Consider the following 13,586-nt stretch of genomic DNA (forward strand, 5'->3'; position numbering starts at 1 on the left):
CACATTGGGCTCAAACCAGTTCAACACCTTTGGCTGTTCATATCTTCAGTGTAATTTTTGCACTCCATAAAATCATGCTGAGGGCCGGAGTGGAACCTTTGGAGGGCTGGTTTTGGCCCACGGGCCGCATGTTTGACACCTGTGGTTTAGAGACTCCATAGTGATCATGCAAACACCATCATCTTCTACTACATTGATTCACCAGTAAAACCCATGGAATTTGATAAATGACAGTAGATGGAGAAGCTTATTTTTGTGTTAAGTTAACCCATAAAGACCCAAACAGCCACCACTGACACAAACTATCTACAGATATAAACAGTTTAATACCTGTTGATCCACTAATCCTATCAATCCATGTAAATAATTGGGGTAAAATACAGTTTGTCATCTTTTTACGGTCATCAGATATGACCCATATGGACGTTCAGAGGCTCCGTAGTGAACATGGAAACATTGTCATCTTCTACAACATTGATTCACCAGTAAAACCCATGGAGTTGGATCGATGACAGTGGATGGAGACACTTGTTTTTACATTTAATTAGCAATATATTTGCTGAAAACGTAACTTTTTCTTCATTTTTCTTTGTTTTGATATAATTAACTTTGAATTTACTCTGAGTTTTCATTAACTTTTTTTGTACAGTTCTATGTCTTTTAATCCATTCTTGTATTTTATTCTTTTATTTTGGTTTTCATTTATTCTTCTGTACAGCCCTTTGGTCCACTGCAGATGTTTTAAAGTGCTTTACAAATAAAGTTGGATTGGACTGGATTGGAAAATCTACATGATCAATGAATTAATTATAGGGAAATACATGATTTACATCAAAAAAATGCAAAATACAGAGGATAATTTTATTTTTAAAATGGGTGATAAATCATTTAAGAAAGGAAATAGAGAAAAAATCATTAGGGAACTGCCACAAAAGCTCTAGCTCCACTGGGTCTTTATGGGTTAATGATATCTTTGCTTAAAAAAGTCACTTTTTTTCAGTTTTCCTTCTTTTTAACACAATAACCTTCGACTTTAATCTGAGCTTTCATGAACATCTACATGATCAGTAAATTAAACACAGGAAAATACTTGATTTTCACTGAAAAAATGCAAAACACAGAGGATAATATTATAATAAATGATGATAAATCGTTTAAGAAAGGTTAAATCTAGAGAAAAATTCATTTGGGAACTGCCACAAAAGTAACACTGGGTCTTTATGGGTTAATGATATATTTGCTTAAAAAAGTAAGTTTCTTCAATTTTCTTTCTTTTTTAACATAATAACCCTCAACTTTAATCTGAGTTTCCATGAACATCTACATGATCAGTAAATTAAACACAGGAAAATACTTGATTTTCACTGAAAAACAGCGAAATACAGACAATAATATATAATAAATGGTGATAAATCATTTAAGAAAGGTTAAATCTAGAGGAAAATTCATTTGGGAACTGCCACAAAAGTAACACTGGGTCTTTATGGGTTAAAACCAAAAGTCACAGTAAGTGCCTGAGTTTTATGTCACTCAGGCAAAAATGTCCTGTATATTTGTGTTAAGATCAATAGATGTAAACGTCCTGGGTCAGCTCCAAAATAAAGTACTGTTGAATATTGTTAGGGCTTTAAGTATACGGCTTCTCTCGACATGAATCTGAGAAAGCGGCAGAGCTTCATTCATTGTTCCTGATTAATCAAATACCTCAGATCTGGGATCACGTTCAGGACTGGTTCACATCATAACTAACTTACTTCACGGCGCCATAAATCACATCGGCCCACCAGTAGTTGCACCATTTTCATGTTGAGTGTCAGAGCCAGTGAGCAAGAAAAATAAACTTGCCTTTAGCTGCTTGACAGGATACTTTAACAGACCGTTTATCTTTTCATAATGAAGCAAGAGGCATTTGCTTTTGGCTCAGCTGATGAAAGTTTAAAATTAACAACCGCATACATGCCAGTATCCCAAAAAAATAATAAATGTTAATCTGATAATTTTGCAAAGGAGGTAAAAACGGGGGTAAAGATATTTAATCCAGTTACCGCAACATTACTGAAATGGGATAAAAGTCACCAAATATATGTGCTAATAGAGGCCTCCAAGAGTATTATTATTACTTATTGGTTAGCTGAGAATTTATAATAACAAAATAATACCATAGCGGGTGGTTTGATTTCTTCTCTTAAACCAAACTGTCAGCAACGTAAGTTCATTGAATTGGGGGAATCACAGGGCATGACCACATGTTACATAAGGTGCTTCGCATAAAGACGGATTGACTGCCAGAGAAATGTTTTTTGAACAAGCAACAATTATGGTTAAACCTCAAGCAATGTAACTGTCATGCAATCACAAATACCGCAACATTAGGAAACACAAGAAGGGCCCAATTACAGTGAAGATACAGTATGTTTGTGAGAAATGTCTGTTACTATTTTTGGTTGGAAATAACATAGCTCTTGATACCAATAGCGCAAAACATGCTGTTTGTCCTATCAGTCATGTTTTTACATGTTTGAAGGTCTTTAGGGGAGCTAGCTTTCCAATTTATGTTCCACATTTGACTGAGATTCCCGTTAGGATACCTTGACAGGCTTCAAGCTACACTATGAAATATGTCTTGCTTGTGATTCCAAACACGATGTGACAAACTTTGACCATCCTTCTCAGCTCAGTGAATGAAAGAGAGAGCAATGATGGTCAGATGAGCAACAGAGTGAATACAGAGCACGAGCAGCAGTGAGATATGTTCTACAGCACACAGAAATGAGCCCATACCATCGCAAAACTCTAAGGCAGTGATTCCCAACCACTGTGCTGCAACACATAATGCCGCGTTTCCACTACATGGTATTGGCTCGACTCGACTCGACTTGACTTGACTCGGCCTTTTTGCGTTTCCATTACGAAAAAGGGCCTGGAATCTGGTACCCAGCACTAGTTTTTTGGTATCACCTCTGCCGAGGTTCTAGGACTGAGGACCAGATACTAAAACGTAACGTTTAAACACCGCAGACCACTGATTGGTCAGAGAGTCGTCTCTGTGACCCTGTTTTTACAAAAAGCAGATGTGGAAATTTACTGTAAATATAGTGGTAGGTTAATCCACATGATGACAGCCTGCAAAACTACACCATGGTTTGTCAAGGAGATTCAGATATAAAAATTCAGCATGAGCTTGACAAGTCAACATGCAACGAGCGAGTTTATCAGCAACTCTGAGCAGACGACACCGAAGTAACGCGCCGCATCCAGGTACTGAAAAGTCGGTAGTATCCTGTAATGGAAACGGTCTCCAGGAATAGGACTAGTACCCGAGTCGAGTCGAGTCGAGCCGAGCCGAGTCGAGCCGGTTCCATAAAGTGGAAGCATAAGTGTGCCATGAGAAATCATCAGGTGTGCCATGGAAAATTATTCAGTTTCATCTGATTGGTACTGTAAGTGAGTGGAGTGATAAAGATACGTATGACTGCTCGTGCTAATGATCCACTCTACAACAACAGTTTCCCTTTGCAAAATGAAAATGAAGGTGAACCAGCCCGGATGTGGTGCGTTCTGTTGATAAAGCCCCCCTCACTACTGATGCACAGACGTGCGGATCAGGTTGGGGGGCATATAGCTCTATTATACAGATCTCAATCCATAAGCCGGGGGTCCATCCGAGGAGTCGCTGACGCACCTATCTCAGCTTTCTCGCTCCAAACACCCCCTGTCTTTCTTCAATTCTTGCAAGAATATTAGCTTTGTGTTCAACTAAACAGGCCCAGGTTTCACACTAAGTAAGTAAATTGAGACTAGATTTGCATTATATTTCAATAAACATACTTTTTGTTGATATTTTTGTTTGGTGATGTGCTTTGTGATTTTTGTAATGTAAGATATATGCTCAGAAAGGTTGGGAAACACTGCTCTAAGGGAATGTTCTGGGAATAAACCTAATAAAGATACTTCCTCCTCCTGACTGTCTGAACATAATTAGATTAGGGATTATTCGTGAAAGGCCGGTAGATCACAACGGCAGTGTGAGTAGATAGTTTAGATCAGTGGTTCTCAACTGGTCTGGCTTCAGGACCCATTATTACCCCTCTATGACAAACCACAACCCACATTGATAAAAGTTAAACTTCTCAAATGTATTTAATGATAAGATGGTGTTTTTTTAAACTTAGAGGTGTCAAATACTGTACAAATACTTTGTTACCTTAATTAAGTAGAAATTTTGGTTAGCCTATCTAGAATTTGCTGGAGTAATTATTTTTCAGACAACTTCTTACTTCTACTCCTTACATTTTCACGCAATTATCTGTACTTTCTACTCCTACATTTTAAAAATAGCATCGTTACTCCTATTTTATTTCGGCTTGTTTTCATTCCGGGTTGTCATCGTTCAAATAAAAAAGAAAACAACAGATAAATGGCGCCATCCGGATACAGGGAATTTCATTGTGGTTGGATGGGAAGTATTAACATATACCATTCCAACATCCTATTGGTTTGTACATGATCCATTGCACCTGCACATGACACAAATCCCGTCACATTCCAGCATGGACATAGCAGATGTATGTAACCTAGGATGAAGATGTCCATGGAAGAGACTCAAGAGAACTTGAGTGAAATTTCCCAACCAAGCACCAGCGAAGAGGTTGGTAGCAGCCAGGAAGACCACTTTCAATAGGCATATATGTGGCTGAAACAGGTAGACTAGTGGATCCCACATTTTTCAACATTAACTTTTTTATGTAACATTATAGTCATTAGGGTCTTTAGAAAAATGTTTTTTTGGGGAGGTGGGGTAGTGCACTATAGGCCCCTGTGGCACCGCCTAAGCTTTTGTCCTAATGGCAGTTTTTCCTCTTACATTTACTTTTATACTTTAAGTAGTTTTAAAACCAGTACTTTTACACTTTTACTTGAGTAAAAAGCTTCACTTGATACTTCAACGTCTTCTACCTGAGTAATGAATGTGAATACTTTTGACACCTCTGTTTAAACCTGAGATAACATAGAATATCACAGTTAGGGGTGTTAGAAAATATCAATTCTGCAATATATCGCGATATTTCATTTCACAATACTGTATTTTTAGGTATTTATTCAAATGCAGACATGGCGGAGGTTTATTTTTGGTTTTTGGTTTTCTTTATTGTTTCTGTCTTATTTATAATTATTTAACACAGTTTATTAAATAATGGTTATTTGAATCATCCTAAAAGCCCTTTTTACTGTCTGAGAGGCGGATGGTAGTTCCTTTGGAAACTAGGAGAATTAGAAAAATGTGGTGATATAGCATTAGATCCTGTTCTGAAATAAAAATGTGTTTAGTTTTTGTACATGTTTCTGGTGTAATTCAATCCTTCCAGGAAATAATCTTTAAAAAAAATAAAAGAAACAAACAAAAAATAACTGCCTTTTTAACAGTATCATGATATATCATGATATATCATGATATATCGTATTGTGATGCTAGTATTGTGATTTGTATCGTATCACCAGATTCTTGCCAATACACAGCCCTAATCACAGTATGCCACCACAGAAGACAAGTATAATGATAAACTAAAATGACCAGCAGGTGGTGATGATAAATATGGAAATATTCCCTTTAACACTAAATTGGGTACATTTTAACTAAAACCAAAAAATATGCACTCTGTTAAAATTAAAAGTGCATTCAGTCACTTATTCAAGAATTAAACACACTGAGGTTTTTGTCATAAATGTAAGTAAAACCATATCTGATGTAGTCGTAGTTGTCATACCTGAGTTTCACCATGATATGAATAGAAACTTTTGGGTCTTCTTTTATACTGTGAAATGTCTGATGTTAATTAGCATTACAGCACATTATCGTTACCTACTGTTGGGGAGTGTGAATGGACAGCATTCCACTACATAAAAAATAAAGCGCAGGATTGGTTTCTTAACATTATTTTTCGCACAGACAAAGGCCTGAAAATGGGTTTGAGACCCACTTTTGGGTCGCGACCCACCAGTTGAGAATCACAGATGTAGATTTTTGTTTATCAGCTATCCGCCCTATGGCATTTGACCCTTGATTTACGTTCAGGGCGTTCAGTCAGTGAACTAGTCAACCTTCCAATTTATATAAACTAAAGATAGACTATAAATATGAGTGGGAGAGTTAGAACAAGTACAAAATGAAAAACTTCCATGCAGAATAGGACTTTTTTCACCACGTTATATTCGTTTGTGAAACGCATTTATCTGATCTGTCTAACTATCATTCACATTCCAAAGGTGGAGAGGAACTTCGGAACGGTCCATAAATACTACAACGCTGACTTCCCTCTGAAGAGTGAGCTGAGAAAGAGAAAGGTGAGGGAAGTAAAATCACAGTTAATCACAAAGCAGTCATTTTCTCCCCATTACGTTGAAATACTGTTCCAACCATGACTGATGACTAGCGGAAGTCTGCTTCAGGCTGAAACCAGCAGCTTCTGTCCTGACTGTGGAAATCTGGCCGACTCCATTCAGTACAAGTCATCAGATCCAGGTATTGACCAGAAATGTATGGAACTGTACTGTGTAAGGGTTCATGCAGTTATACCAGGTAGAACTAGTATATTGTATATATAAAGTATAGTCAGTATGTGTAATTAAATATATATTTATTCATTTTAGTGTCAGTAAATGATTTTGACATGGTCATTTTAATAGTAGCTCACAAGCTGGAAAAGTGTAGACACCCCTGTGTTAAAACATAACCACAGTGAAATGATTGTACAAGAATGTATAATATAGTAAAGTGTTGGGAATACATAGGCTGAAAGGTTCATGTACTTGTTTTGTCTCAGACAGAACTGCACACACTAACGGCTCATTTATGCTCTATGTTTAAGATGCAGATGGATATGAACGGAGCATTCTGTCCATCCCCTGCGTACATTACATAGGTAATTCGGTCCGTTTTCCGGGAACTTGCAGATCCATACCCAGATGGAGAATACGGAGGCAGTGTTGAGATTTGAAGAGAATAATTTCCATAAATAGCAAAACTTTTCAAAGAGCAACTGTGTGCGTTAGAGACATATTTTGAACTACTCTAATCAATGTTAACATTGGTATCCACATGTTTGTTATTAACTTTTTTCTTCTTCTTCTCAAAAAATTTTACTCTTCTTCATGGTATTTAGCAAGTATGGTAATTAAGAGTGGTGTCCTCTGGTGGACTGATTGAGAAACACTCATTCCAATGCACAGGACACATGGAAGTATGAAGGCAGTGACACATGACAACATTAGAAACAGACGAACCTATTTACATTCGTAACGCGAACATAAATGAGGCAGAATGAAGCAGAGTTTGTTTCTATATTGTTCCACCCCTACACACTGTACAATGCTGTTATTGGCAGGGGGAAAAAATGCCACGTTTCCACTACGTGGAACCAGCTCGACTCGGCTTGACTCGGCTGGGCTCAACTCGACTCGGGTACCAGGTCCTATTCCTGGAGACTGTTTCCATTACAGGACACTACTGACTTTACAGTACCTGGAGGTCATAGCAATGCGGTACATTACTTCTGTGTCATCTGTTCAGAAAGTTGCTGATAAACTCGCTTGTTGCGTGTTGTCTTGTCAAGCTCATGCTGAATTTTTACATCTGAACCTCCTCGACAAACCATGGCATAGTTTTGCAGGCTGTCATCATGTGGATTAACCTACCGCTATATTTACATTAAACTTCCACATCTGTTTTTTGTAAAATGGCAGGCCACAGAGACAACTCTCTGACCAATCAGTGTCTGCAGTGTTTACATGTCACGTTTTAGTATCTGTTCCCCAGTCCTGGAACCTCAGCGGAGGTGATACCAAAAAACTAGTACCGGGTACCAGATTCCAGGTCCTTTTTTGTAGTGGAAACACAAAAAGGCTGAGTCAAGTCGAGTCGAGTCAAGTCGAGCCGATACCATGTACTAGAAACACAGCAAAATACTGCCCCAAGCTTCACACCCAGAAATATTAGACAGTAAAATAAGAATGAAACAGAAAACAAATAAAATGGGCATGGTCTGTACAAGTAAGTGATGATGGAAAGGGACTTTTTATTGCATGCATCTATATATTCTTCTTTAGGATAATGTTGCATGTTTTGCCTGTACTGAAATCTAAATTGATGCAAAAATAACTATTAAAACTCTTAGACACTTCCAAATGGTAGATAAATATTAAGTGAAATCACACAGCAGATTTAATCCCACAATGTTATCAACCTGAGAAATAAGAGGTACTTTAGAACATGTTTACCTACTCAAGTCTAAACTAGGCTGAACAACTTTTACTTCCTTGTTGGATTTATGTCATCAGACCTCTGTCCTACCTTTCACTTCCACCTTGTCTGTTTTTAGCTGAGAGAACAATTTCATAAAATCCCCCGAAATGTCCACTGAAATTAGTCAACTCAAACACTAGGTCATGGTATCTTAGATTCTGATTTCCTTATCTACACCGCCAAGGTTTAATAGTTACCTAGCTCATGATAGGCCAGAGTTTATAGACTGGTCAAGAAACTATAGGTTAAATGGACTTTAGATTGGAATCTGTAGAAAAACAAAGTAAGCATATTAATCTAAATACTGTAAGAGCACCATTAAGTTTGTTATTGTAGCAAGGTTATAATGACACTATATATACAGTATGTTTCTCAGTCTGTGTATCAGGATAAAACTGGAATATACAGGAAATATGTAACCAGCATTAAAAACCAAACCAAAGTAGCTAGCATTAAGTGTGACCCCCCTTTGCACTTATCGTGTCTTCAGTTCTTTTTGGCAGACAATAGGAGATTTACTGCACTAATCTGATGTATTACACCAGGTTCCATTCAAAACACGTCAAACTTCTCCTGTTGTTTGGGCTTTTCTTTGTCATGGGAACAAGGATTACACTAAATGGTTTCACCTGAAGAAGCCGGTTCTCATGGTTTGAGGTTTTTGGTCCTGGTTCTGTGCATATTTCCTACATTTCTTGTTGCATCTGTTATATCTATGCTTATATAACCCTGTAAAGGAAAGCTGCAGGTGAACTAAGACTTCTGCATTGCACTTTTAAACTTCTTCTCATGCATGCATAATCACCATTCCTTATAAATGATTCATTCGGTGAATTCAGTAAAAGTTTTTTGTCGTACCGCTGGTAGTTCTGTAGGACTGGAGCAGATCGGAGAGCAGGCCCTTCTGGACAGTGGCATTCCCACTCAACGTCTCCTTGTCCAGTATGAGCAGGAAGCGGTGGAGCTCCATCAGGAGCTGGTCCAGCACTGAAAGCACAGACAGGCGAGAGTGTCAGAGGGAAAAAATGAAATCTTTTTTTTTTTTTTTTTCTTGGCTGAAATATGTATAAGAAAAGGAAAGTTTAACAGTTCCTATAAACAATTAAGTCTTTGAAGTCTTAAAGCAGACCAGCTCTGAATATTAATATTTCAATTTATAGTCGAGACAGAGTTCAACTGAAGGACTTGTCCTTTAACGTTGATTTCAGCTGCTAGTTTTTGAGTTATTTCATTCTTACTGTCTCAGTTTTGTGCTTAAAGCCATGTGCTGGATGCCAAAATTTTACATGGGAGAAACTCTACAGAGGTTTTTTTCTTGGCAACAGTTGACAAACAGTCCAACTTCAAAGCGTTCAGTCATTTTTCTGCAGCAGTTCCTATTGACACTTGTGAGTCTGTCGGAGGTTGTTTGGGGAGTTGCATTGGTTTATTGAAAGGTCAAGGCCAGAAGGGGGAGGAGCCACGGGCAGGAGTCGGCGGGGCCACTGTGTCTGGGTGCAGCCCACACACATCCTTCAGGGGTCAGCGCTGAGCTCACAGCCCTCTCCACTGTGTGGGGAGTTCTTTGTGTTTCTCTTCACTGTCTCTCGGCCTCATGAATAGGCCCCTCGCTACAGTGGGCCTCAGTGTGTGAGCGCTTCACCAGCAGGCAGGACCGAGGGGGACTGCAGAAGAAAGACTTTATTAAAGGAACAAAGGTTGGGCAGATATCAGCGAGGGGTGTCGGACTGTTCTTAGATATTGGAACATATGAAACCCCCCTTGAAGATTTGAGCATCATCACCACGGTGTGTGATTTCCAGTAAAGCTTTGTTCAGCCTTTAAAAACAAAGGCAAAATCCAACCCTAAAAGTTGAGCCAAGATGAAATTAATACTTAAATAAATAAAATAGTACAAAAACATCTAATAATATTGTCTTTAAAAAGGATAAATACACCTAAAGCTAAGCTGAAATTAATGTGTGTCTGTATGTAATCACAAGCAAATTAATCAGCTTTAGCTTTTATCATCATGTATGGATATGCATAGTATTGTTAAAACAAGAAACAATATGTTTTTGTACTTGCGATTGATTGTGTGGTCTTTATAAAGTAGTGTTAGTGCACAACCATCTATATCATAATCTATATCATAATACTGGAACATCTCAGAGCATCTGTGTGTGTGTGTGTGTGTGTGTGTGTGTGTGTGTGTGTGTGTGTATCTGCACAGTTCTGAGAAATTGAGACATTTTTAACTGGTCAGTTTGGTGTCTACAGATGAGGAACAGTCCTATCTTCACATTAAATATATCTGCAAGTTGATAGGACCAATATTTGGGGAGATATTAGTAACTTTGGAATACAAGAGCCTTACAATCATGTTGCTATTCCCATGACGGTTGATGGGAAGCACAGTACCACGCTGCATGATGGGAAATGAAGTTTAAAACAGGAATGACATATTTACTAACTTCAGTAACTAGATATCGGTATTAGTATGACCTGTGGTTCCCCACAGGTTAACCTGCTTTTATATATTTATTACAGACCAAGTAATGGAAAGAAAGAAAGAAAGAAAGAAAGAAAGAAAGAAAGAAAGACAGAAAGAAAGAAAGAAAGAAGCAGACAGAAAAAAGAAAGACAATAAGAAATAACGAAAGAAGGAACACAAGACAGAAAGAAAGAAAGAAAGAAAGACAGACAGACAGACACAGAGAAAGAAAGAAAGAAAGAAAGAAAGAAAGAAAGAAAGAGGCAGACGGAAAAAAGAAAGACAATAAGAACTAACGAAAGAAAGACAGACACAGAGAAAGAAAGAAAGAAAGAAAGAGGCAGACAGAAAGAGAGAAAGACAGACAGAAAGAAAGAAAGAAAGAAAGAAAGAAAGAAAGAAACAGGCAGACAGAAAAAAATAAAAGACAAAAAGAAATAATGAAAGAAAGAACACAAGACAGAAAGAGACAGAAAGAAAGACAGACAAAAAGAAAGAAAGAAAGAAAGAAAGAAACAGGCAGACGGAAAAAAGAAAAAGACAAAGAGAAATAATGAAAGAAAGAACATGACAGAAAAGAAAGAGAGAAAGAAAGAAAGAAACAAACAAACAAACAAACAGTGACAGACAGCCTTTTTGTTCTAAACTTCTTTGTGAATTCCTGTTTCCTTTCATCCAAATCCCGTTCCTAAATGTCCCAAACAGGCTCCCGTCTGCCTGAACTCTTCCAGACTGTCCGTTCGTCTGTTTTAGTGGCTGCTTCCGGCTCAAACTCATCCCTAAGTGAACGTTGCGTAGGAGTTTGTTCTTGTCCTCTGCGCTCCTTCCTTCACTCCCACACATCAAAGGAGCTCCAGATTTCTGCAGCATAAGGTGTGAGACCCTGGTCAGCTTCGCCTTTCAGAAGATGACGTGACACTTTTCCCTAAAGCTGTATCAAGCTGGGATGTTTTCTAAAATGACTCCTACTCAAGCTGAGTCAACTTCTGCTGGGAGGCCCTGTATGAGGACTCACACTGTAGAAAACACACACACACACACACACACACACACACGACTGAACTAATTAAAATCAGCTTAAACAATGACAAAACCCTCGGTGTTCTAATGCCACTCTAATGATTAAAACCACGCACATTAAACGTCAGATTTCCTGAAAGTTGTTTAGTCGCTCATGTTTAGTTGCTCAGTGTGAACCTAAACATTTTTCCAGCTTCTTGTCCGTCTGTGTTTGCAGAGACTGACTCAGATGGCCTTTTGGATTGACCGACCCTGGGAAACAAAGTCAGCTGACAGGACAGGGAGGTCTGCAGCTCAGGCCGTCTCTGCGGGCTCTGGCTTGGCCCCGTGCCCACATCACATCCACTGAATGACCGCAGCCTCCACAGCATAAACAATTCACTTGTGTAGGATAGCCAAAAGGAATCCGAGAAGCCATTAAATTCCTTTGGCGCTACAAGGCTTTTATCTAAGAAAATATATGTGTATAATCAGTTCTATTGACTTTTCAAGTACCTTATTATGCACAAGGGGGATTTCTTTTTCCTTATGCTATGGGTTATCCTTCCTGGTTTGGTTAATTAAAAAAAAAAAAAAAAAAAAAAAGAAAAGTCTATGTTTGGCTTCTCCCACACTTGCGATATCGACTCCTATTGTGTTTGATAAAGTGCACACACTAGTAAGTTGTTTGCATGTGCTTAAGAGAACAAAAGCCCAACGTAAAAGAAAAAGACAAGCCATTAAACCAGCATTATTATTGAAGTGCTTATATTTGTTTACCTGTTTATTTAGTTTTTCGAAAGTATTTCTATAGTAGCAATTAGGGCTGTATGATTAATCGATTTTAAAGGGGTCATATTTTGCTAAACCCACTTTTATTAGTCTTTGGTGAATTTATTTGTGTATTTGGGGACCATAATTGTTCCAAAATTTTGAATTTGAACCCTCCAGGTGCTGCAAAGCTATCTTCATATTCATTTTTGGCAAAAAATTTAATGGATTTCTACAACCTGTTTCAATTCCTGCTTAATTTGTTATGTTTTATAACTAGTTATGTCATGACATTTGCGCATATAAGGTCAAGACTTCCGACGAACATTTTTCTGAGTACGACATAATTGTTTATCAGCAGCAGCAGTTGTAGTCCATACTGAAAATATGTCCAAACTTGGAGCCGATTACCAAAAATGTTCAGTTGTTGGTTGAATGGGACAGAGCAGTGTGGCTACCCGATCTGCGCACCTACCCGACTTCCTTCGCGTATTGGCGGCCATCATGGCCACAAAACTGAGGCAACTCTGTTTGGACAAAACCAATTTGCAGACCTTACCCAATCTATATCGTTTTAAAAACACAAAAACTTTATTAACAACATTTAAATTTACTTCGACGTACTATATTGATCCCAAACTTGGGAAATTCTTTTGTAATAGCATGACATTCAAATATCAACACTTAGAAAGAAGTCTTACATAGAGCTAGGAATACTAAAAGGACAGAGTAATAGAAATAAGAGGATAATAAGAGGATACAGGGTGGGGAAGCAAAATTTACAATATTTTGAGGCAGGGATTGAAAGACAGTGTGTGACCAATTAGTTTATTGAAAGTCATGAGAATTTATTTGCCACAAGAAAACTGACATAATAGAAAATGTTTTTATTCTATGTGTCCTCCTTCTTTCTCAATAACTGCCTTCACACACTTCCTGAAACTTGCGCAAGTGTTCCTCAAATATTCGGGTGACAACTTCTCCCATTCTTCTTTAATAGTATCTTCCAGACTTTCTCGTAATAGTTTTGCTCATAGTCATTCT

General features: G+C 38.0%; 1 protein-coding gene across 1 annotated transcript in view; it reads right to left on the minus strand.

The window, feature by feature from the left end:
• afap1l2 (actin filament associated protein 1-like 2) overlaps positions 1 to 13,586 on the minus strand; it is a 147,022-nt gene that overhangs the window by 88,589 nt on the left and 44,847 nt on the right. Inside the window, 1 exon segment of the mRNA XM_030163228.1 lies at positions 9,158 to 9,286. Coding sequence (XP_030019088.1) covers positions 9,158 to 9,286 — 129 coding nt within the window.

Source organism: Sphaeramia orbicularis, chromosome 19, assembly GCF_902148855.1.
Source record: "Sphaeramia orbicularis chromosome 19, fSphaOr1.1, whole genome shotgun sequence".
NCBI classification, from domain to species: Eukaryota; Metazoa; Chordata; class Actinopteri; order Kurtiformes; family Apogonidae; genus Sphaeramia; species Sphaeramia orbicularis.